The sequence below is a fragment of the Podarcis cretensis genome (assembly GCF_951804945.1).
Source record: "Podarcis cretensis genome assembly, chromosome: 3".
In the NCBI taxonomy this organism is placed as follows: domain Eukaryota; kingdom Metazoa; phylum Chordata; class Lepidosauria; order Squamata; family Lacertidae; genus Podarcis; species Podarcis cretensis.
The window spans coordinates 110,506,505-110,532,030 of NC_137172.1; the positions used below are offsets into that span (position 1 = coordinate 110,506,505).

The 25,526-nt window shown below is 45.4% G+C and overlaps 1 protein-coding gene and 1 long non-coding RNA gene across 4 annotated transcripts in view; one reads left to right on the forward strand and one right to left on the reverse strand.

Annotated features, from left to right (window-relative positions):
- The window catches only part of SPTLC3 (serine palmitoyltransferase long chain base subunit 3), a 65,167-nt gene extending 49,981 nt beyond the window's left edge, over positions 1–15,186 (reverse strand). The window contains exon 1 of the mRNA XM_079969882.1: positions 14,442–15,186. Coding sequence (XP_079826008.1) covers positions 14,442–14,684 — 243 coding nt within the window. The 5' untranslated portion in view covers positions 14,685–15,186. The remainder of the gene's footprint in view (positions 1–14,441) is intronic.
- Positions 15,187–15,195: 9 nt separating this feature from the next.
- Positions 15,196–25,247, forward strand: LOC307212682. 3 transcript variants are annotated; one of them, XR_013837092.1, is made up of 5 exons: positions 15,196–15,440; positions 16,720–16,908; positions 21,597–21,857; positions 22,908–23,430; positions 25,120–25,247. It is a non-coding gene; the product is annotated as an uncharacterized lncRNA (long non-coding RNA). The 3 variants fall into 3 exon arrangements; XR_013837093.1 differs by lacking the exon at positions 25,120–25,247 and having other exon boundaries at positions 20,157–21,857; positions 22,908–23,683; XR_013837094.1 differs by lacking the exon at positions 25,120–25,247 and having other exon boundaries at positions 22,908–23,683.
- The last annotated feature ends 279 nt before the right edge of the window (positions 25,248–25,526 follow it).

Consider the following 25,526-nt stretch of genomic DNA (forward strand, 5'->3'; position numbering starts at 1 on the left):
GTTGCCTACTTTTTTGTCTATGTTTTTTTGGTGTGTGTGTGTGTGTGTGTTACCTGGTTTTTTTTGGGGGGGGGGGGAGGGGTGTGTGTTTCTGAGCATCACCAGTTGTTGTTGGAGTTACTTGAATTTCAAAAAGTTCCCCTGGGCCTAAAAGTGTCAGGGAACTTTGCTTTACATAGGTGGTAATTATTTTAAAATTTTAAAACAAACGAGGCATGCAATTCCACCAAATTAAGAAGCACTCACAATACAGAACAAGCAAATAAATAAATAAAATCTTCTAACATTGAGATGGCACAACACATCACATGTTTCAAGGACAAGTGTGATCTTGCAACTATTATTAGGTAGGTAACCTGCTATTCTTTGATGAATACAGCGAAATTATCACAAAGTCGACAAGGAAGGGCTGTCCCCAGCTCCCACTGTTTGCTTTAACTGTGAAACCACTAGCCATATGCTTGAGGGAACTATGGCAGTCAAGATTGGAGCTTTAAACTGATTTGGGGCTCTACGCTCATGACATGCTAATTTTTGCAACTAGTCCATGCAGTCAGCAGTGGTCCTGAAGAAAGAGTTATGGAAATTTTCACTGGTCTCTACCTTGAAGGTGAACTTCTTATTAACGCCTCCTTTGGTGTCCGAGTCAAAAGTCAGGGTGGGACATACAGTAGTGGAATGGTCTGCAGGCCATGAACCCGTACAAGTCTTTGTCAAGTCAAACTCAAGACCTCTCTCTAACGTTTGTACGTGGCTGGTACCTTACTCCACAACAGCCCTCCTTTGTGTATCCAGGTGCATCTTCACGGTGTTGGAGGGGCTGCCACGTAGTGGGTATGTATAAACACATGTGGCAGGACTGCTCAAAGATAGCTGTTTTTTGGAATGTGTTCACTGACATCTCTTGGATAACTTAAATAAACTATTATTTCTGCACAAAAAGCTAAGAGGCTTGGGGTTTTCCTCACAGGCCCCAATAGCTGTAGGTTATGAGAAAGCTAGAGCAATAATCCACCAACGAATTTGGGATGTGGAACTGCAATGTCACGTGAGTGAGATGAATAAACACCCAGCAATAAAAGACAATGGGAAAGAGGGTTCACCACAGCAAAATATCTGTCAAAATTACAAATACCTAAATACAGGCAGTCGTTTACCCTCGCTAGATTCAACGAGCTGCCATCTGCCTTATTGCAGGGCAGATTCAAGGGTAAACCATACTTAGAACGAGTCTGCCCCTGCGACTTGATGAAGGTAGAAACTGTCTCTCGTGCCTTGTTATGCTGTTGTTTCTACGGGGATATATGCTCGGGATTTATCACCCCTGCTATACAAAAATCTCCAAATGGGTCCGAACTTCAATGTCTAAAATCCCTGGTAGAGGACAAGATTCCAGAGATCATGCCAAAGGTGGCCAAATTCTGTGCAACTGCCATAAAACTTAGGGAACAAGCTGTGCTACCATAATGACTAAGGCCTTAAATGAAAATTTTAGGTTATATTTTAGTGATTAAGATTTAACTTACATATTTTTAATTGCTGCTATATCTGTATTGCCCCTGTTATACCCAATTGCAAATTCAAATGTATCCCTATCGTGTTTTATGACTTCTCTGATATTGAATGTGAGCTGCAACTGGTCTGTGACCGAAATTAATAAATTCTATTCTATTCTAACTATTATTCCATCTTTCTACCTGGCAGTTTTGAATCTTTTTATGGAAACATAACAGGATTTGAAAAGTAAAGAACTTATTTCTCATTGTTTAACAACAGCCAGGGATTGTACTGCCAAATACTGGAAGACCTTTAGCCTTAATAAATTTGAATTGCTGGTAATCTAGGGTTTGACAAACTGCTCTTCTTAAAAAGATATCTCATAAACTAAAAGTATTTGAAGGGTAGAAGTCAAATGACCTATCTATCTATCTATCTATCTATCTACACACACATACACGGCATGATTCTGTTTGTTATATGAATATTGAATACCTTGTACCATGTTCAGAAACAAAGAATACAATTGCACAAACCTATATTGAGAATGTGATATGAGTTGTCACAAGCTTATTGAAGTACTACCTAGTATTGTTCAGTTTAATGGATTTCAGTATAAAAAACATTAGGCAAAGGTGGGGAATATGACAAGGTAAGGGACAAACTGACAATATCATCTAATAAAAAATACAGCTGACAAATTATGCAAGCATTTGTTAAGCCACCCTTACCAGTTGCTCTACAAGTTTTACGGTTACCGAGCATAAAGAATTCCTGTTCCACTTAATTCAACTGGTGATCCTGTGGACCATGGAAACTGAATATGAAGAAGCAAAGTAGGCCATAAAAGAGACATGTAGTCAGACACATTAAGAAGTTTTCAAACATCACAAGCGTAAAACTGCCCTGTGTGCATTTCACTAGACATATTTTAAGTGGAGGCAATCCCTTGAAGATGTGACATTGCAGTGCTCCATGTTTTGGGATAAAGCCCTACTGCCATCCAGTTTTGTCATACCTGCAAAAGGCAGTAAGCACCTAGAAAAACCCATTGTTTTAAGACGGTATTCTTTAGAATCATAGAATTGTAGAGTTGGAAGGGACCCTGAGGATCATCTGGTCCAACCCCTTGCAATGCAGGAATATTCAGGTGTCCCATATGGGGATCGAACCTGCAACCATGACGTTATCAGCACCATGCTCTAACCAACTGAGCTATCCAACTGACTATTCTCCCTTTTGCTTCTCGTGAAAGGTCCCATGTCTTGGGGTTCAACACTGCCTGGTTCCTTCATAGCTCACAACACCCACACCAACTTACGGAAAAGTCAGCGGCAAAAGGGTGTTGCAACTCACATTTGTGTCAGTAAAAGCATGGACACAGATTCCTGATAGTACATCTAGTGCAGCAGGAAGTGTTTAAGAGATAGAGATAAAAACCTAACCGACTCATTCAACTTTAATGATGAAGCTGGCTTGGCACGCTAGGTACTGTAGTATACAAGTCTTCTGATACAAGCAGTCCCTAAGCTCTAATTAAGTAAGAATTGATGAAGAAACTAATTAATTAATAATTAATAATTAATAATTAAAGAATACAAGGTGTACTCTTTATAAGCTAATATAAAAAAACATCACAGGCAGAGGCTTATCCATGATGTGAAATGATGCCGGAGTCATGGGAAAATAGAGGCAATTAATACAGTATGGCTTGGAGAATACAAGGTGTACTCTTTATAAACTAGTATAAAAACAAAACACAGGCAGAGGCCATGATGCAAAAAGAAGAAAAGATGCCTGAGTCATGGGAAAATAGAGGCAATTTAGCTACTAATACAGTGGTACCTCGGGTTACCGATGCTTTAGGTTACAGACTCCACTAACCCAAAAATAGTACCTCAGGTTAAGAACTTTGCTTCAGGATGAGAAAAGAAATTGCGCAGCAGCAGCGGGAGGCCCCATTAGCTAAAGTGGTACCTCAGGTTAAGAACAGTTTCAGGTTAAGAACGGACTTCCAGAACGAATTAAGTTCTTAACCCGAAGGTACCACTGTATTTAAATAATGTTACAGAAATTCTTATGGTGATCCGGTAGAACAGCCATGGGAAGAGAGAAGCCATATTCAAGCTGGTCCCAGGCAGGCCAATGGAAGGGGTCTCACTTCCTCCATAGCTGTCAATGTTTCCCTTTTCTTAAGGGAAATTACCTTATTCTGAATAGGATTCCTCGCAAGAAAAAGGAAAAGTTGACAGCTATGACTTCCTCCCCTCTCCCACAACCCTTATTGTCGTACAAATATCACTCCAAACTCTAGTGCTTCGCCTTCTCATCTTCAATAGGCAGTGATTGACTATTCACTTATCTACTTGTTTCTAATATTTTTGATGGCGCGGTGTCTCTTCTCTTGAGCCATTTGAATACTTAGATACAGAAGCAAACGCTCTCAATGGACTTCATGACAAAGCCCTGCTATATAAAGGGGAAAGGCAAATATATAGACCTTCTGCAGCCCACAGTGAGCAAAGCAAGACAGATTATAACAACCCTCTCCGTTTTTTAAAATTAGGTTTCTATGCTGCCTTTTCTTCCAAGGATCTCAAAGTGGTGTACATGGTTTTTCTTCTCCCCGTTTCACCCCCACGACAGCCCTGTGAGGCAGGTTAGGCTAAGAGATGATGACTGGCCCAAGGTCACCCAGTGAGCTTCATGGCTGAGTGGGGGTTCAAACCCTGCTCTCTCAGGTCAGAGTCCATCACTCTAACCATTACGCCACAGAAATGGAAGGGGGCGGCTGATGCTGCACTCTCACTAACCTGCCTCTGTGCCTGACACACAGCCCAAACTCAGAATGCCATAGGGCACGGTGGCAAGCCAATGTGCCTCTGCCACCTGGGTTTGCCTCTGTCTTTCCCAACCCAAAAAAAGGTTGTTACCATGACCTTTTACTCCATAGGCCTCATGCTACATCTCTGAGATGTAACAGGAGGCTTTTTTGTGGGGTGTGGATCTGCTCCTCTCTCAGGCTCTATAGCTGGGAAAGTGGATGGTGGGATCAGAGAAAAAGCTCTCATCCCAGAATACTTCTAAGCCGGAGAGGGTGCAGAGAAACAGATGCTTTCTCTGCCTCTGCACTCAAAGGGCACTCCAGCGTAGGGGAAGCTTGAGCTCAGGGGCACAGCAAGGCGGATTTAATAACACTACTGCGGTCTTGACTATGCTACCACTCAGTGGATTTGTAACTGGCTGACTGACCGAACCCAAAGGGTGCTCATCAATGGTTCCTCTTCATCCTGGAGAAGAGTGACTAGTGGGGTGCCACAGGGTTCTGTCTTGGGCCCAGTCTTATTCAACATCTTTATCAACGACTTGGATGATGGACTCAAGGGCATCCTGATCAAATTTGCAGATGACACCAAACTGGGAGGGGTGGCTAACACCCCAGAGGACAGGATCACACTTCAAAACGACCTTGACAGATTAGAGAACTGGGCCAAAACAAACAAGATGAATTTTAACAGGGAGAAATGTAAAGTATTGCACTTGGACAAAAAAAAATAAAAAAAAATGAGAGGCACAAATACAAGATGGGTGACACCTGGCTTGAGAGCAGTACATGTGAAAAGGATCTAGGAGTCTTGGTTGACCACAAACTTGACATGAGCCAACAGTGTGACGCGGCAGCTAAAAAAGCCAATGCAATTCTGGGCTGCATCAATAGAAGCATAGCATCTAGATCAAGGGAAGTAATAGTGCCACTGTATTCTGCTCTGGTCTGACCTCACCTGGAGTACTGTGTCCAGTTCTGGGCACCACAGTTCAAGAAGGACACTGACAAACTGGAACGTGTCCAGAGGAGGGCAACCAAAATGGTCAAAGGCCTGGAAACGATGCCTTATGAGGAATGGCTAAGGGAGCTGGGCATGTTTAGCCTGGAGAAGAGGAGGTTAAGGGGTGATATGATAGCCATGTTCAAATATATAAAAGGATGTCACATAGAGGAGGGAGAAAGGTTGTTTTCTGCTGCTCCAGAGATGCGGACACGGAGCAATGGATCCAAACTACAAGAAAGAAGATTCCACCTAAACATTAGGAAGAACTTCCTGACAGTAAGAGCTGTTTGACAGTGGAATTTGCTGCCAAGGAGTGTGGTGGAGTCTCCTTCTTTGGAGGTCTTTAAGCAGAGGCTTGACAACCATATGTCAGGAGTGCTCTGATGGTGTTTCCTGCTTGGCAGGGGGTTGGACTCGATGGCCCTTGTGGTCTCTTCCAACTCTATGATTCTATGACTGTTACCCGCAAGTTCCCAAGAAAGCATGCAACACATGCTGAGCCCCAATGGTGGTGCCAGGAGCAGTGTTCAAAATTCGCCAGGTGCATTTTGCACCTGGCTATTGGCCACTTGTGACCAAATTAAGGTGCCTGGGCACCAGGATGATGCCTAACATCTCTACCATCTGGAGTGCATGCCTGGGGATCCTTGGATCTTGACTGTTTTCACACACTAATTCCACATCCTGTAGAATTCTATCTGTTATATTTTACCAAAACGAATTTCAGAAACCAAAAAGTCATATTGAAATACAGTCATACCTTGGTTCTCGAACGTAATCTGTTCCGGAAGTCTGTTTGACTTCCAAAACATTCGAAAACCAAGGCACAGCTTCCGTTTGGCTGCAGGAGCTTCCTGCATTGAAGCAGAAGCAGCGTCGGACGTCCGGCTTCCAAAAAATGTTCAAAAACCGAAACACTTTTGGGTTTTTGGCATTCATGAGCCAAAACATATGAGTACCAAGGCGTTCAAGAACTAAGGTACGACTGTATAAGGCTTTCGAGTCATCTGGCCCCAAAATAGCCACTAGGCATTCCATTTTGGTGACTGTAACCCTGGTTTAAGGAGCCATTTGGCACCTACCTGTAGCTTATATATCTGAGTTTCTAACACTGGGTCAAGGGAGAAAGTAGCAGCCTGTAGCTCAGTGAATGTGTGCTGGCGACCTATGGCATTTGCCAGAGAGAAGTGACGGTGGTGGTGAACTTGGCAAATGGATTCACGTGTCCCTGCGTAAAGCCATCAAGGGAGCAGACAATGACAATTAGATCATGAAATCTAATTTCTCTGAGAGGCAGAGTATACCTGCACAAGAAGGCAGACCACCAAGAAGCCAATCAGAAAAAAACAAATGGAAAAACAGGATGCATGGAGAAAAACAGTAGGCTCTGGCTCATTCCGTTAATCCATTTCAGTTTCCAAGCACAGTCTGCTCTGTCCTATGCCTTGTTACAACATTAAGATAATCCTTAACAAGAAGAGCCACAAACAGATTAAGAGAGTTGGAAGGACTGCCTCTACATAAGGCAGTTGCCAGGCCTCTCTTCATATCTCACGAAGGCCATCAGCCCTCTGGGCAGTGATCACGTTACACTTTTATTTTTGCACATAGCTCTTGCGAAAAGAAAACTAAGTGGTTGTGAAGGTTTCTTCAAACCTTCTTCCCCACAGTTTGCGGAGTCATAAAAATTGGTTGTATAACTGTAGATGCCCTACATAAATAGCTAGTTCCTCCTTCTGCTTTGCCAAGCCCTCATGACAAAATGATCTATTGTGGGGGCAGGTTCCACCTGTAATTGCATTAGGCAAAAAGGGAGACAAAGACACCTGTCGTATTTAAACAAGCCACCATCTGAACTGAACATGTCCATTGTTGCATGTGCACCAAAGGCAAAAAACAGCAACTAAAAATAATGGGAGGAGAAAAGGAGTACGGTGGGCCTGCCATGTGTGCAAGGGTTCAGCTCTGGGGGTTTTTGCACAAAGGCAACATTGCACAAGCCAGGAACCCCCAAAACTGCCTGCCCCATGAGGCTGTTTACTGGGGTCTGTGAAGGTGGTGTGAGAGCTCTGGGACACTGTCAGAGCTCTTTACTCCCTTCCCAAAGCCTGGCAAGTGAGGGAAACCTGCTGGTCTCAAACAATATGAAATCAAAATATGGCAACTCTTGTCTGCAAGAATGTCTTCTTCAGCAAGGGATCTCCAGGTCTCTTTCAAACCAAGGTCCTAGCAGCACTTAATCCAGTGTTTCTCAAAGGGTGTGGCACTTTGAGGATTGCAAGTGTGGAAGGAAGATTCAAGGACAATCAATATTATATTTGGGGAATGATTCATGTCCTTACATAGCTGCACTTCCTGGGTGTCCCATGATCATATGATAAACTCAGTTGTGTTCTACATTAAGAATCAAGCACTGCGAAGCACTGTTTATTTTTGATTTCCAGTGTCTTTCCTATCAATAAAAACTTTGGTGTGGCGCAAGCCTATTTTTATTCTGAAAGTATGGTTCACAGGGAAAAAAGCTTGAGAACCAATGACTTAATCCAACAAAAACAAGTGCGACCTGCAACAAAAAAGTTGCAGTGTACCACCCAGACATGGAACATGCCTGTGCTGTTCTATAAAGCATCAGATAGCAGGTAATGCTGGAGCTCTGTTTAGGACTCTGAAGTTGGACTAGAATCAATACTGGACTAGGTGGAACAATTTAACCATAAGGCAGCTTCCTACGTTCCTATAGCACCAGCTGGTTTACAGTGGAACTGTCCACTCCAAACCACTGACAGTTTGAAAGCTACATAAGTAAGTGATGTGTGCGTATTCTGCAGTGTGGGAAAAGAAGCAGAGGGGGGTGATGGGTGTCCTTTGGCTCTTTCCTCTTGAAGCACCTGTGTCTACAGCAACCTTTTAGAAACACACACTCCTCACAGCCCACATTCCCCAAACCCTAATCCTCTCCTGGGGTGTATGGGGTTTTAGGGTAGGGTTAGTACCTCTGGTGGGAGGGGGGACCACACCTCATGCTTCTTCTGGGATAATTTGCCCACCTTTGGTCCCCATCCTGCATTCAGCTCTCACCTGTGGATCCTAGAAGCAGCCAGCATTTGACGGTGGCCACACCACAGGAAACAACTTCAACTGGCTGGCTAAACCATGTGAGGGTAGACGATAGGCCTCAAACCATCATTTAGTTAGGGACTTCCCCTGCATGCATAGACGGGCCCCAGTGGATTGAGCACATGAGACCAATTATAGGTCCAATTGTCAAGAAGGTAGTTTCTGCAGTGCTGTAGAGGGAAGTGGGTGGCAGATGGGGCTTGTTGACCTGGGAAGATAACCCATCTTGGAGACAGAAAACTCTGATCCTAAACCTCTGCTGCTTTGTGGCTATACAGTGGTACCTTGGGTTAAGAACTTACAGTGGTGCCCCGCAAGACGAATGCCTCGCAAGATGGAAAACTCGCTAGACGAAAGAGTTTTCCGTTTTGGAGGTGCTTCGCAAAACGAATTTCCTATGGGCTTGCTTCGCAAGACGAAAATGTCTTGCGAGTTCCTGTGGGTTTTTTCCCTTCCCCTCCCCTTTTTCTAAGCCACTTATCCGCTAAGCCGCTAAAAGCCGCTAAACCGCTAATAGCGCTAATCCACTAAGCTGTCAATGGGCTTGCTTCGCAAGACGAAAAAACCGCTAGACGAAGAGACTCACGGAACGGATTTTTTTCGTCTTGCGAGGCACCACTGTAATTCGTTCTGGAGGTCCGTTCTTAACCTAAAACTGTTCTTAACCCAAGGTACCACTTTAGCTAATGGGGCCTCCCGCTGCCGCTGCGCGATTTCTGTTCTCATCCTGAAGCAAAGTTCTTAACCCGAGGTACTAAATAAAATTTATTATTATTATTACTATTTCTGGGTTAGCGGAGTCTGTAACCTGAAGCCATAGCTGTCAACTTTTCCCTTTTCTTGCGAGGAATTCTATTCGGAATAAGGGAATGTCCCTTTAAAAAAGGGAAACGTTGACAGCTATGCCTGAAGCATCTGTAACCTGACGTACCACTGTACACATTTGTGAGAAAGGCTTTTGGAGCAAATCCTGAATAATAGTATCTATCCGCTGCCTTGCGGGACATCTTTGGGAGAAGAAAAGGCTAAGGAGTAAACTCTATGCAGATCCAGAGTAGAATCCCTAAGACTGTTGGACGGTGCCATGTACGCCTAATTCTGGCAACTCCTGCAGCCAAGCTGGTGCCAAACATATTGCTCTGCTTCCCTCTGGACCACATCAGTGAGTCTGAGAGAGGAGTCTTGTTGTCTAGGCAGCCAGGACCTCCATATACACTGCCCCAGGCTTGCACCCCAGAAAGGTCACTTTGGTGCTGCTAATGCAGCAAAAGCAACATGGGAGGCAGCCGGAACGAATTATAAGCTCTGCCTGATTGGCATAAGGTACGAGTGCTATAGGTTGCTTTTGGCAGTGGGGGAGCTCATCATGTCTCAGCTTAAGCCAGGCAGCCTTAATGTTGGCCCGCCGCTATCTACCTGAAAAACTGCACGAGGCAATAAAGAAAGAAAAGAAACAACATACAGATGGCCATCATTGACTGTGAGTCGAAAATGTTCAACTCTTTCATCAATGCTTTACAGGAGATCAGACTTTCTTTGAATGGCAGCCTGTGAGAGGAGAGCTATACCTTTTTCTGGCAAGGAAGGCATCCTAAAGTACCATATATTCATGGCATATGATTAGCTGTAAGGAACTTCCTTCTGTCTGCAACAGAACTGCCAACTGAGGGTTCAGAATGCTTGCTTTCCATTCATCTCTCAATCACTTCCAGTCCAGTTAACATCTTGAGCATTTATGCTCCCAGTATGTGCTCTGACATACAGTCCAGAGACCTATTACACGAGGAACTAGACCAGGCTGGTCGCACCTATTCCTGCTAGGAGATTTCAGTGGCAGAGTTGAGAACGATCATCACATATGAGACAACTCTGTAGGCCACTTTGGTATTGACAGCATGAACGAGAAAGGACAAAGGCTGTTTGAACTGTGCTGCTTTCACAGCCTTTGCATCACAAGCATGCTCACCTCTATCAAGGCAAAACAGTGACTGTCCTGGAGACATCCCAGGTCACACCGTGGGCTGGACTTGTCACCAGGTGATTGGCACTGTTACATGGAACTACCATGATGCAGACTGTGACATGGATCATTCCCCAGTGATGAGTAAGATCCTTCTCCAGCCACAGAAGACCCATAGCCCAAAGCGAGGCCTCAAATCAACACTACCCATCAGTCATATCTGAACTTTGTGAACGCTTCTCTGATTCCGTCAAACAAGCACTATTGAACTGCCCCAGAGACAGCGTTGAAGCAAGGTGGAACTACATCAAAGAGGCATCCTACAACACAGCTATGTCCTCTTTTGGCAAAAGAGAGCAGCAGATCCTTGACTGGTTTGAGGCTAGCATTCCAGTTGATGTGACTGCTGCATCACTTAAAATGGTATTGGTTCAGTGTCTCAGAGCAAACAATGGGCAAAACCGTTGAGAACAGACTTTCAGTCTAGCCCAATACTATAAAAATGTCAGTTCAGTGCTATAAGGAATGCACCGTTACAACCTTCATCAAACCACCTGCGCTTTAACAACACATTTTCCTTTACGCAGCGCTCTAACAAGTGTCACTCAGACTTGAAGCATACACACAGAATTCTGATGGGAAGGGAGAATTTCATTGCGAATTGTAATCACCGCATACTGTACATCTAAAGCTCATGGCTTTTCAAAAATAATCCTGGGAACAACTGTTTACCCCTCTTCAAGCAACAATTCCCAGAACCCTTAACAAACTACAGTTCCCATGATTCTTTGGGGGAAAGCCATGTGCTTTAAAGGTATGGTCTGCAGGTGACCCTGCTCTCATCTGAAACCAAGCTTCGGAACAGGAAACGGGGAGTACACAGACTCCAGAAACAGTTGAGTCAACAATTAGTTATCCTAAAGGCTCACAGAATAGCAAAGGGGCAAAGAAGAGTTCAGAAAGTGTTCTAGGCTTATCAGGAGGTAGATGAAGAGTAGTGCCACACAGTGGCGTAGCGTGGGGGGTGCAGGGGGGGCCGGCCGCACCGGGCGCAACATCTGGGGGGGGGGCGCACTCGCCGCCTCCGGAGTCGCCGAAGAGCCTCGGGCGCAGGCTGTAGCAGAGCCCCATGTCTCGCGGAACTGACGAGCTGTGCGCGCATCCGGGCTGAAGGCGTCCGGCAGGCAGTGGCTCTCAGCGCTCGCCACGGTCCCCGCACGTCAGGGCCACGGAGGGCGCGCCAGGCAGCCCCTCCTCACAGCCCTGCCGCTGCTGCTGCTGCAGCTGCTGGGCCATGTTGCATTTTCCTCGCCTCTCTGCCCTCCTCCTCCGGGCAAGTGGCGTCGTTTGGGCAGCAGCGCCAGTGGCAACTCGCCTCAGATCACCTGACACGGACCCGCCGCCGTGGCTACCTTACCATAAATACCCCAGCCCAGGCAGCAGCAAGAAGAAGCTGGCAGTGGTGGCAGGTTAACGGTTAGGGGCGCAAATTACTTGCCTTGCCCCGGGTGCTGACAACCCACGCTACGCCGCTAGTGCCACACATTACTAGTAAAAGGTTACAGGGAATATCCAAAGTTGTTTTTGCTACAACAGACGGAAACTTAAAGACTAACACATTGTGACATAAGCTTGAATGAACTACAGTCCACATTGTCAAACGTATGAAGTGTTATCCTGAGTTTCAGATAACACGCTCGCACACCAAAGATGGGGAACCCAACAACACCAACTCCTATCCTCATTGGTCACTGGCCATACTGGCTGGGGTTCATGAGAGTTCTAGTTTGGCAATATCTGGAGGACCACAGATTACTCACCCGCAATATACCCAACCGGGGCAGGGGCAGCAAGCAATGAGGACAGAAGGAAATGAAATGCAGAAAGGTATAGGCAGTTATGATTATATTATACTGGAAATATCCAGTACATCCCAACAAACTTCCATTAAGCAAAAAAAAAATAGCCAGGGGTGTATGTTAAATTTGATTGGCTGCCTGTATCTCCCTTAAGGCAGATCAATAGATTTGCTGAAGGATTTCTTTCCTTGCATAGAGTCCTCTCCCATTGTTCTGCTGTTGGCTGAGCCCAGTATCAAAATCCTGAACCTCTCAGACTGAATGGAAGTCACCCAGAACATCCCTCCACATAAGTTGCACAAGTATTCTTCCCTCCCATCTTCACACTAAGGTTTTATGCCAAGCAAGCAGGAGACACCCATAGACACTCCTTGGACAAGGCATTGGGTGCGTCTACTTAATAAGCATAGCCGTGTATGCAGTTCACAGTAGGAAGCGACTCTAGATAGGAAGTTTGTGTTTGGAAAGCCTCCAAGTTTGGAAAGCAAAGCAATCAACAGCTGTTCTACCACCATGGTATTTTGCTTCTTCACAAGTAAGAAGCAAGATACTATTCAACAAGCAACACTAACGTATGAACCAACACCTTTTTTTTTTTACTTCACTGAACAAAACCACAGCACTTGAAGTCTCATATACAATCTATTTCTTACCTCTTGAAGCTTTGACTTATTATAAAGAAACTCGGTTTTCACCTTAGGCCCTCCAGATTTTGAACTGCAACTCCCATCATCCCTGACCATAGAGCAGTCTGGCTGGAGATGCTGGGAGTTGTAGCCCAACAGCATCACAAGGGCTACAGGTTCCCCACCTCCAGCCTTGGGGGTGAAAATGGCTGTAGTTCAGTGTTAAGAGCAAGTGTTTTGCATGCAAAGGGCACGAAGTTTCCATCCAATTCCAGGTGGGAAAGACGTGTGTCTGAAGCTCTGAAGAGGTACTAACCATCATTGCAGCAGTAGTTCTCAGCTTTTTCAGATCTGGGGCTCACTGTTAACCCAAACATGTGTTTGGAGACCACACACACACAAATATGCACACACCATTTATTTGTATGGCAGTATGTCGCTGCCACGCATTAGTGACTCCAAACACACTGGTTGACGACCAATCACATAGACCACACAAAGCTTGATGCAGGGGCAAGTTCGGCCCTGTGCGATGTCAAAATTCGGCACACATGCCCCCAGCCTTCCATTCTGTTCAATTTGCTACGTCATAGTTGTGACGCCCCCTAGGCTCGGCCCCCAGTGTGGCGGAACAGGTCACACTGCTCTAAAGCCGCCTCTGCTAGGTGGACCAGCGGTCAGACATGGGAAACTTCCTCATGTCCCACTTTCATCTTCACCACAACCACACAAGCATTGTTGTTTTTTCTTATATGGGGAAGAGCCCTCCCTCCAACCCACCCACACCTGCTTCTCAAACTTCAGCAAAGACCTGTTTTGCAAGCTGACACCCGGCAACCTGTTAGAAAACTTTGGAGGTGTGAGAGCTGAATCAGAGGAAGATAAAGCAAAGGAGGCAACTCAACGAGACATCAAATGTGGACAGTATAGTTTAACAAGAACCCTGACCTGGAGTCCAGCTGTGAAACGAACACCGGGACAAATACGTATCACATACAAGTTGCCCCTCATTTTTGCATGCAACAATAAGACCACCCTGCATTCATATGCTGGGGGCGGGAGAAGAGATGTTTCAGTTTTTGTTTTTTAATCAAAAGCAGTGTTTCAAGCTACTAATAATCGTAGATTTGTAGAGTTGGAAGGGACCTCCAGAGTCATCTGCACTGCAGGAGTCTTTCGCCCAATGTGGGGGTCCGAACCCACAACTGAATCTCAGTCTCATGCGCTACCCCCATATGAGCTTCTAGGAGAATAACCATATATTTAAAACAGTATAACAGCTATATGCCATGCCAAAAAGTAATCAGAAAGAGGAGGGCAGGGAAGGGGAGATGGGCCTAAAACAGATGCAAATCAAGCCTTTCTGACCTGAAGATGCTGGGGCGTTAGAAAAGATGAGTGACCCCATTCCCATGTACAGTGTATTATTTTTTTTTGGGGGGGGGGAGACAGCTAAATCGCCCCACTGCACACAAGTAGAAGGCTTAAAAGTATATGGCTTAGTTTGGTTAGCCAAGGGTTCCAGAGTTGGGACCGGAAATGCAAAGCTCACCTTGGTCTCTTTAACCACCCCGTTTTTCTTGCGAACGTCCCGTTTGGATAAGCTGTGCCCGTTCTGGCGGCAGTGCAGGTGTCCATTGGAGAGCGCGTTAGGGTTAGCCATTTGCTTGGCAGGAGAGCCGGCCGCCGAGCCGTGCGGAGGGTGGCGGGCGCTTTCGAAGTCGAGCAAGCCGGAGCGGGGATGAGCAGCAGGCGAAAGTTTCCGACGAGAGGGACCTGCAGCGCAAGAAGGCATCCAACTGGTCTGGCTGGCTTTTCGAGGAGATAGCTATCGCTTCAGCGAAGTCGCAGCGGCCGAGAGGCGAGCGGTGGTGGTGCTGGTGCTGGTGCTGGTTGCCTCGGATAGCGCGGGGCCGGAGCGGAGCCGAGCAGTTGCTGTTCCCGAAATCAGGGAGCAAGACGCAAAGCCCATGCTGGGTCCTCCCAGGCACCTGAGTTGCGTGACTCAGTTGGAGTCGCGAAGATCGCACCAACGATTCAGAAAAGGAGGAGAAGGAGAAGAAAGAGGAGAAGGAAAGGGGTGGAGAAGAAGGCGGGAAGGCTCCAAAGGCACACGCCCTGCTCCGCGTTGAGCAAAGCGCAACCTGTGCGCGCCTTTTGATCGCGCGCCAGGAGGGCGTGCAAGATCCGAGTTTACTTATTCATTTTTTAAAAAGCAGGGGAGCACAGCGATTGTTTCTCTCTCTCTTTTCTTTATCTGCGCGATCAGGATTATGCCGCTTCAGCGTCAGGTTTACGCGTTTTGGGAAGAGACACCAAGGTCACATCCAAAGGTGACACCCGAAATCCTTGGTGTCCCCCCCCCCACCTCTCTTGGCCCCTAATCTGCACAGTTGGGTTTCTTCGCTTTTCTGTCCCCCCACCAAGAGAGAGAGAGAGAAAGAAAGAGGGAAAAGGAGAAACCTACTTCGATAAGTTTATTTGCAAGAAGTAAACACCTCAAAAGCTTCCACTGAGCACCGCGCCCCCTTTTAAAGCCTAGGAATAGTAGGTCAGTTTCGGGTCATGGCAGAGCTGCTAAACAATAGGCTTAGCTCGATTTCGATGTTAATTCGGATGGCGGGGAGCGAAGCTGGGTTCGAGTTGCTTGCAAAGAGCCCGTTGTGCTTTTTTTTTTTTTTTTAACCAGGCTTGAACTCTCCAGGCGACATTTCAGGCTTCCCTCGTAGGCCCAAATTTGGCCTGGTGTGCCTAACTGCGTCACCTAACCTTAACTTACCTCACAGGGTTGTTGTGAAGATAAAATGGTGTGTGTGTGTGTGTGTGTGGAGGGGAACCATTTGCACCACCTTGAGCTCCCTGGAAGATAAAGGTGGCTGTAAATGCAATAAATAAATACAAATCAACAGTGAGCAAATGCTGTTGAGGAGTGAGGCCTTTCCCTCACCCCTAAGCTGTCAATAGGCAACATTTTTATTTATTTCTTTGAAGCAAGCTATATCCCAAGGACATCACTTCCCTATGTTTCTTCAGTGGTACCAGCCTGGCAATGGGGATGTTGCCGGGTCAAGATTCTGGCAAGCTCAATTTCTACCTCACCAGCACCTTAGGGAAAGCCTTCACAGAATGAAATTCCCCACTTCTGAGGAAAAGAACAGGTGCCCCAAGCTTCGGCATGTTAATTCAGCACTTAACGGTTATACGAACATTCTTACTCATTGGAACAAATGAGATGTGTGCCACGATCCTATACATGTGTCTCATATCCTTCCTGCTGATTCTAGTGGGATTTACCCTTAAGCTTAAGTATGCAAAGTTAAGTGCAGGGTTGCATCCTGTGTTTTCAGGAGAATGCCTTCTTGGTACTGGCACCCTCCCTTCAGATGTCAAGGAGATAAAGAACTACATAACTTTCAGAAGACATCTGAAGGCAGCCCTATATCAGGAAGTTTTTAATGTTTGATATTTTACTATGTTTTATGTATGCTATAAGCTGCCAAGAGTGGCTGGGGAAACGCAGCCAGATGGGCAGAGTATAAATATTATTATTATTATTATTCATGGGACAGACATATACTAAACTTGTATCCATCTAAATGAATTAACATAGAGAATAAATATAACAGAAGTCTGGATTTTTAATGGTTCCTCAGAAGTCCAAGGTCTTCAACAACGGAGACACAGTTTAATTATTGGAAACTCATGTACCTCCCAGTTGTTTTGTACTACGTAAAGGGACGATTTATCTGGGTCCCCACTCAAAATGTTTCAAGTTTTTCCTCTTGATTTTTGTTACTCTTCTTTCTGATTTCTATTATTATTTCTCATAGATCATCTTAAAAATCAACTATGAATACTAAGAAAATAATTACACCTGGAGTTGCCATATTCAGAGAGATGTTACATGCCTTTGGAAATTCCTAATGGCTCCTGAAAATGCCATTGTCGTTGTCATCATTGGCTGACAAAGGTTGCCTCCAGAAATGTAGGAGGAATTAAAGCGTGTACCAGAAATTAAGGTTTGCACAATTGTTGTTGTTGTTTAGTCGTTTAGTCGTGTCCGACTCTTCGTGACCCCATGGACCAGAGAACGCCAGGCACTCCTGTCCTCCACTGCCCCCCGCAGCTTGGTCAGACTCATGCTGGTAACCTCGAAAACACTATCCAACCATCTCGTCCTCTGTCGCCCCCTTCTCCTTGTGCCCTCCATCTTTCCCAACATCAGGGTCTTCTCCAGGGAGTCTTCTCTTCTCATGAGGTGGCCAAAGTACTGGAGCCTCAGCTTCACAATCTGTCCTTCCAGTGAGCACTCAGGGCTGATTTCCTTCAGAATGGAGAGGTTTGATCTTCTTGCAGTCCATGGGACTCTCAAGAGTCTCCTCCAGCACCATAATTCAAAAGCATCAATTCTTCGGCGATCAGCCTTCTTTATGGTCCAGCTCTCACTTCCATACATCACTACTGGGAAAACCATAGCTTTAACTATACGGACCTTTGTTGGCAAGGTGATGTCTCTACTTCTCAAGATGCTGTCTAGGCCTGTCATTGCCCTTCTCCCAAGAAGCAGGCGTCTTTTAATTTCGTGGCTGCTGTCATCATCTGCAGTGATCATGGAGCCCAAGAAAGTAAAATCTCTCACTGCCTCCATTTCTTCCCCTTCTATTTGCCAGGAGGTGATGGGACCAGTAGCCATGATCTTCGTTTTTTTGATGTTGAGCTTCAGACCATATTTTGCACTCTCCTCTTTCACCCTCAATAAAAGGTTCTTTAATTCCTCCTCACTTTCTGCCATCAAGGTTGTGTCATCTGCATATCTGAGGTTGTTGATATTTCTTCCGGCAATCTTAATTCCGGCTAGGGATTCATCCAGCCCAGCCTTTCGCATGATGAATTCTGCATATAAGTTAAATAAGCAGGGAGACAAAATGCAGCCTTGTCGTACTCCTTTCCCAATTTTGAACCAGTCAGTTGTTCCATATCCAGTTCTAACTGTAGCTTCTTGTCCCACATAGAGATTTCTCAGGAGACAGATGAGGTGATCAGGCACTCCCATTTCTTTAAGAACTTGCCATAGTTTGCCATGGTCGACACAGTCAAAGGCTTTGGCATAGTCAATGAAGCAGAAGTAAATGTCTTTCTGGAACTCTCTAGCTTTCTCCATAATCCAGCGCATGTTTGCAATTTGGTCTCTGGTTCCTCTGCCTCTTCTAAATCCAGCTTGCACTTCTGGGAGTTCTCGGTCCACATACTGCTTGAGCCTTCCTTGTAGAATTTTAAGCATAACCTTGCTAGCGTGAGAAATGAGTGCAATTGTGCGGTAGTTGGAGCATTCTTTGGCACTGCCCTTCTTTGGCATTGGGATGTAGACTGATCTTCTCCAATCTTCTGGCCACTGCTGAGTTTTCCAAACTTGCTGGCATATTGAGTGTAGCACCTTAACAGCATCATCTTTTAAAATTTTAAATAGTTCAGCTGGAATACCATCACTTCCACTGGCCTTGTTATTTGCAGTGCTTTCTAAGGCCCATTTGACTTCACTCTCCAGGATGTCTGGCTCAAGGTCAGCAACCACACTACCTGGGGTATATGAGACATCCGTTTCTTTCTGGTATAATTCCTCTGTGTATTCTTGCCACCTCTTCTTGATGTCTTCTGCTTCTGTTAGGTCCTTTCCACTTTTGTCCTTTATTATGGAAATCTTTGTACGAAATGTTCCTTTCATATCTCCAATTTTCTTGAACAGATCTCTGGTTCTTCCCATTCTATTGCTTTCCTCTATTTCTTTGCATTGCTTGTTTAAGAAGGTCTTCTTGTCTCTCCTTGCTATTCTTTGGAAATCTGCATTCAATTTCCTGTATGTTTCACGATCTCCCTTGCATTTTGCTTGCCTTCTCTCCCCCGCTATTTGTAAGGCCTCATTGGACAGCCACTTTGCTTTCTTGCATTTCCTTTTCATTGGGATGGTTTTCGTTGCTGCCTCCTGTATAATGTTACGAGCCTCCATCCATAGTTCTTCAGGCACTCTGTCCACCAAATCTAAATCCTTAAACCTGTTCCTCACTTCCACTGTGTATTCATAAGGGATTTGACTTAGATTGTATCTTACCGGCCCAGTGGTTTTTCCTACTTTCTTCAGTTTAAGCTTGAATTTTGCTGTAAGAAGCTGATGATCTGAGCCACAGTCAGCTCCAGGTCTTGTTTTTGCTGACTGTATAGAGCTTCTCCATCTTTGGCTGCAGAGAATATAATCAATCTGATTTCGATGCTGCCCATCTGGTGATGTCCATGTGTAGAGTCGTCTCTTGTGTTGTTGGAAAAGCGTGTTTGTGATGACCAGCTTGTTCTCTTGACAGAACTCTATTAGCCTTTGCCCTGCTTCGTTTTGATCTCCAAGGCCAAACTTGCCAGTTGTTCCTTTTATCTCTTGACTCCCTACTTTAGCATTCCAATCCCCTATAATGAGAAGAACATCCTTCTTTGGTGTCACTTCTATAAGGTGTTGTAAGTCTTCATAGAATTGGTCAATTTCAGTTTCTTCAGCACCAGTAGTTGGTGCATAAACTTGGATTACTGTGATGTTAAAAGGTCTGCCTTGGATTCGTATCAAGATCATTCTATCATTTTTGAGATTGCATCCCAGTACAGCTTTTGCCACTCTTTTGTTGACTATGAGGGCCACTCCATTTCTTTTACGGGTTTCTTGCCCACAGTAGTAGATATGATGGTCATCCGAACTGAATTCACCCATTCCCGTCCATTTTAGTTCACTGATGCCCAGGATGTCAATATTTATTCTTGCCATCTCATTTTTGACCACCTCCAACTTACCCATGTTCATGGTTCTTACATTCCAGGTTCCTATGCAATATTTTTCTTTACAGCATTGGACTTTCCTTTCGCTTTTCGCTTCCAGGCATATCCGCAACTGAGCGTCCTTTCGGCTTTGGCCCAGCCGCTTCATCAGCTCTGGATCTACTTGTACTTGCCCTCCGCTCTTCCCCAGTAGCATGTTGGACGCCTTCCGACCTGAGGGGCTCATCTTCCAGCGTCATAACTTTTATATGCCTGTTGTCTTTGTCCATGGAGTTTTCTTGGCAGGGATACTGGAGTGGCTTGCCGGTTCCTCCTCCAGGTGGATCATGTTTGGTCAAAACTCTCCACTATGACCTGTTCATCTTGGGTGCCCTGCTTGGCATAGTTCATAGCTTCTCTGAGTTCTTCAAGCCCCTTCGCCACGGCAAGGCAGTGATCCATGAAGGGGATGAAGGTTTGCACAATTAAAGTATATTAAAGTGTTTTGGCATACTACCACAACAAAGACACTAAAAAAACCCCAAACTTTGTGGTAAGGAAAGTGACATAAATGTACTGAAAAGGTTTTGATGAGCAAATGAGTAACATATAAACACTATTCAAGCAAATTGGGATGAATGCTCATAATAACACAACCTCCACATAAATCAGAACAAATGCTCAATAAATACTAGACATAATCTAACCTCTATGTAAACTTGTGCAAGTAAACCAGGATGAATGCTCAACAGTGAAGGAATGCAACAATGCAGTTTGCCTGTGTTACTTCACTGGGTATGTAGTGTCTTAAGGTTCACACATCTGCAGTGCCTACGTACATTAGGAAACTAATATTTACATTAGAAATTAAATGCCTCATGTCTTTCTGTTGCTATGCTTCTGTTGCTATTATTAGGAAAGAAATGTCAAAAGTAAGCACATTTCGAAAGTCAGGGTTGGGCAGATGTGAAGACATAAGATTCCAAGGTATATTACCTTTTTTCCTGAAGGTAATTAACAATGCAGATGACAAAAGCAAGAAGGCTCTGTGGAATGGGAATATTCATGGTCTTTTCCTGTAGCACAGTCACGCTTAATATCTGCTATTACAAATTAGGTGCCTAGAAACTTCTGGTGAGCACATAGAACACTCCTACCTAATCACTACCTTTTCTTGGCGCGGGTTGCTTTGTTGCTAGTTTCCTAACCATGCTATATCGCATGCAGGCTAATGGGATGCTGATGACAGGGATTCTTCCTACGCACTATTGTATTTATTAGTTTATACTTTCAGATATTCACTTCCCAAATTAACTATGCCCAAGTTCCTATGAATTCCATGATCTTATTCCTAGAAAATTTTCTGGAAGTCTTTTCTCCAGAAGGTACGCAGTTGTGCAATTTTAATTTAATCCAATTGAATAGATTTTAATCCCCCTTTTCAAGAAAGTATCCTCACAAAGCACAATGTGTGAATGAAACAACACATAGCAACAATATAAAAATGGCATAGTTTAAAACTTTAAAGCATTCAAGAAGAGCATGAGACACTTATTCCCAGGGACGTGGGTTCAAGCCCCACATTGGGCAAAAAGTTTCCTGCATTGCAGGGGGTTGGACTAGATGACCCTTGTGGTCCCTTCCAACTCTACAATTCTATGATTCTAATACTCATAAAATAGCCATAAAAGCATTCTGCTCTGTTCAGTCATAGAACAATACTGCTGAATAAAAGCAGATTCACCACCTCCACAGCCCAGTTAAAATCATTCCACAAAAGTGGCAGAGAACAAGTGCATCTTCACATCAAAACTTCATTAGGAATTGGATGAGGGCCACCAGTGTAAAAGTCCTTTCCAGGATCCCTGCAAACCTATAGTTCTCATAGGCTGGTATACAAATTGTATTTCCACAGACCTAAAGTGATCCAGTTATAACCATAAACAGGAAAAGACGGGCCAACACCAACATCTGACACTGGCTCACTGGAGGAAACAGACAAAAGCCACCACTCAATGGCTGCTTTGGGTAATTGTAGGTTTCCTCTGTGTTTACTTATGTATTTACATTGATTTGTTGGTGGAGAACTACGAGGACCTATGCCGTGGGTCAATATTTTTGTGGTCCTGGAATTCACCAAATCTGTGATTTTTACTGTGCAGTTTACCAATGTACCGTATTTTTCGCCCTATAGGACGCACTTTTTCCCCTCCAAAAATGAAGGGGAAATGTGTGTGCGTCCTATGGGGCGAATGCAGGCTTTCGCTGAAGCCTGGAGAGCGAGAGGCGTCGGTGCCCACCGATGTCTCTCGCTCTCCAGGCTCCAGGAAGCTATCCGCAAGCCTTACACGCCCGGGGGGAGTTCCCCCGGGCGCGCAAGGCTTGCGGGCGGCAGCCTGCAGCGCAGAGCATGGGGCGCCCTCCGGAGGACGCCCTGTGCTCCACACTGGTGTTGGCAAGCCTTGCGCACCCGGGGGATCTCCCCCCGGGAGCACAAGGCTTGCGGGCGACAGCCGGCAGCGCGGAGCACGGGGCGCCCTCCGGAGGATGCCCCGTGCTCCACGCTGGTGTCGGCAAGCCTTGCGCACCCGGGGGATTTCCCCCCCCCCGCACGCATGGCTTGCGGGCGGCAGCACGGAGCACGGGGCGCCCTTCGGAGGATGCCCCGTGCTCCGCGCTGGTGTCGGCAAGCCTTGCGCACCCGGGGGATTTCCCCCTGGGCGCGCATGGCTTGCGGGCGGCAGCCGGCAGCGCGGAGCACGGGGCGCCCTTCGGAGGACGCCCCGTGCTCCGCACAGGTGTCGGCAAGCCTTGCGCACCCGGGGGATCTCCCCCCGGGTGCTCACGCTTGCGGGCAGCAGCCTGCAGCCCGGAGCACGGGGTGCCCTTTGGAGGATGCCCCATGCTTCGCGCAGGTGCCCGCAAGCCTTGCGCACCAGGGGGGCATGTGGGGCGCCCTGAAACAGGGCTCCCCATGCTGCGGACAGTAGCCTGCCGCCCGACGCGCGGGGCGCCCTGAAGCAGAGCGCCCCTCGCGCCAGGCAGACATCGGCCAGCCCCACAAGCTCGGGGGACAGCGGGGAGGCGCAACACCGCCATCCCACTGTTCCCCGACCTGGTTTTGGGGGGGGAAATAAAGGGAAAAAAATTTTCCTTTATTTCCCCCCCAAAAAAGTAGGTGCGTCCTATGGGGCGGAGCGTCCTATGGGACGAAAAATACGGTAAGTTTTAATTTGACAGTGGTTTTTTGTTTGTTTTTTGTAAAATCATTCAGATTCAAAAGGATATAATTTAATTCTATTGGATCTGATATTCACACAAATCCCATGGAAAAGCAATTTGTGCCTGTGCTGTCTCTCTTTCTGTCTTAGGGGTGTGGAGAGTTTGCTAGGCGGGGAGAGAAGCAACCAGAGTAGGTGCTGCCCAAAGCATTTCCCCCCCCCCCCATCCAGTTGTGCTCCTGGACCAAAAAGGTTGCCCAAGTGAAATATTTCCTTCCGAACTGGAGGATTGCAGACCCTTCCGCAGAAGTTACTAGTGGGTAGATAGACATAAAAAACTTTAAACATGGTGGTTGTTAATGTGGAGATCCAGTCAAGTCTATGACAAATTATGTCCCATGCACTAACATTCAATGGATCCTTCAACCGAGGTTCAGATTTGCTCCGCCGTGACCCAGTTGAACAGGGAAGAAAACTTAACCAGTAGAATCACAGACTCGGCACTGAAACTAATCACTCGGAGCAAAAGTCAGTGTGGATTAACCCTAAACCTCTCCTGAACTTCGCTGTCAGATAAAATTGGGAGTTAGGGCAATCTCATACACAGAAGTGAAACGAATGTTTATCATGTATGCATTTAGCAACCAAGTCAGATTCGTTTTCGTATGCACGTTTATATGTGATAGCGTTATTATATTGTATTATTTTAATGGAAGCTGTGTTGGGAATCCTTCTGGATCCATAGGTGAGACAAACATCAAATAAATATGTTAATAAGAAACGCCTCTTTGTTGTGCACCAATGCAGGTTTCCCCAAACACCTTTCCTTGGTTCAAATTAGACACACACTCCACCCCACCTCAAAACATGCAGACAGAGACACATACCATAGTTTCAGTCATCCCTCTCCCTCTCTTTCTAATTAAAAAAAATTAAAAAACCAGGCAGACATCCTACTTGCAAAAAGTTCTTTGCCCCCCAGCACCCCACTCTCCTGTTTTTGGATAGTCAGTCAGAGGTCAGGGGCAAGACTATGTTTTTTGGCAGTGGTGGTTTTTCTGTGGTCCTCTCATCCCTGTTAGCTGTACTGCAGGCTGTGTTAAGGAATCTCAGTTCAACCTTTTGCACTGATGTCACTGCCCTTATATTGGTAGTCGTGGAAAATCAAGGCTGCCTGGGCCTCCATTACTGTAATGGGTTTAGAGTGGTGAATGCATCAAACATGGCAGCTTAATTTCTGGACACTCATGTCAAGCCCTCCTGTATGTGCCCTGGCACACAATTTCGGAACCACAAGCGCAAATGTCACATTTTTAGGGGTTGAAAGAAACATGTGTGAATAGCACATGTTAAAAATGTAATGTGAAACTCTTATTACAGTCCAGGTATAGGGTGATAATTATATTTTCTAATCATACCAATAGAGACAGGGAGAGACAAAGCTCCACATGTTCTGATCTTTCTGTTTTGAGCTTCAGGTAGTAAAATGGAGCTGTCTTTGACCCTAAATGATGAAACTAGCGGTGGAAAATGTTTACTTTCTGCTTGGGATTAATGGGAAGGCTTCCTCATGCTACCACTTTTCCCAAAGTTAATATGTCTGGTATAACAATAAGCTCACTTTGTGCCCTTAGGTGAAATTTTAAAAAACCTGCTGGATTAGACCATCTAGTCTAGCATCCTGTTCTCACAGTGATCTTTGGGAAGTTAATTCTCAGCTTTACTTACCCAACAGTATTGTTGCAGTAGAGGAGGATAAGCATGTAAATTTATTAGCCTGTTGTTGGGCAATTTATATAGAAATCTGAATGAATAATGCTGCAAGGCACTGTGACGGATATGAATCAATCACATATCCATGAAATGTAAACTCAAAAGCAGCCATAAGGCTGGAGTAGGAAGCAAGGCAAGAGTCAGTAAGTGGAAGTCCTGCTTCTCTTCTTCCCCACTGAGGCCTACCTTCCCAGTCTGCTTTTACCTCAAGTATTCTTACGGCTGAAACAGACTGCCTTTCAAGCCTTGGTGCTGGCTGTGAACAGCAAAGCGGCAGTGGTTTTCAAAATTTCTGCTCTGAGAAAAACCCTTTCAGCATCAGTTTTGTCTGCTGAAAACAATCCTTGCCACAGATTACCAGTGCTGCCCTGAAATGGCTAACACAGAATTCTGTTTGTTTATTTGATTTCTATACATAGCTGTCAACCTTCCCTTTCTTTGCAGGAAATTCCATTATTCCAGCACCGTTTCCCGCTGCTTCCTGTTGCTATCCCGGATTGTTAGATATCCCGTAGACTGTCCCCTTATTTTCGAGGCTGCTGATCCCTTATTTTCAAATCTGAAAGTTGACAGCTATGTTTCTATACCACCCCTTCATCCATAGATCTCAGGGTGGTTCATAACATAAAAATGCAAAATAAAAACAATAACGCAGAATGTCTAATAAAAACCAATGAACTGCATTTGAAACATTAATTATTTATGTATTATATATGTATTTATTGGCCTCCAACTACATGGGCAAAACCAATGGCCTTGTTCTTTCCCTCCAGTGTTTGTGTGATGCTCTATGGGTATAGATTTGATGAAGAAAATCAATGCACGACCAGGCCTGCCCATGGGGCTGTGGA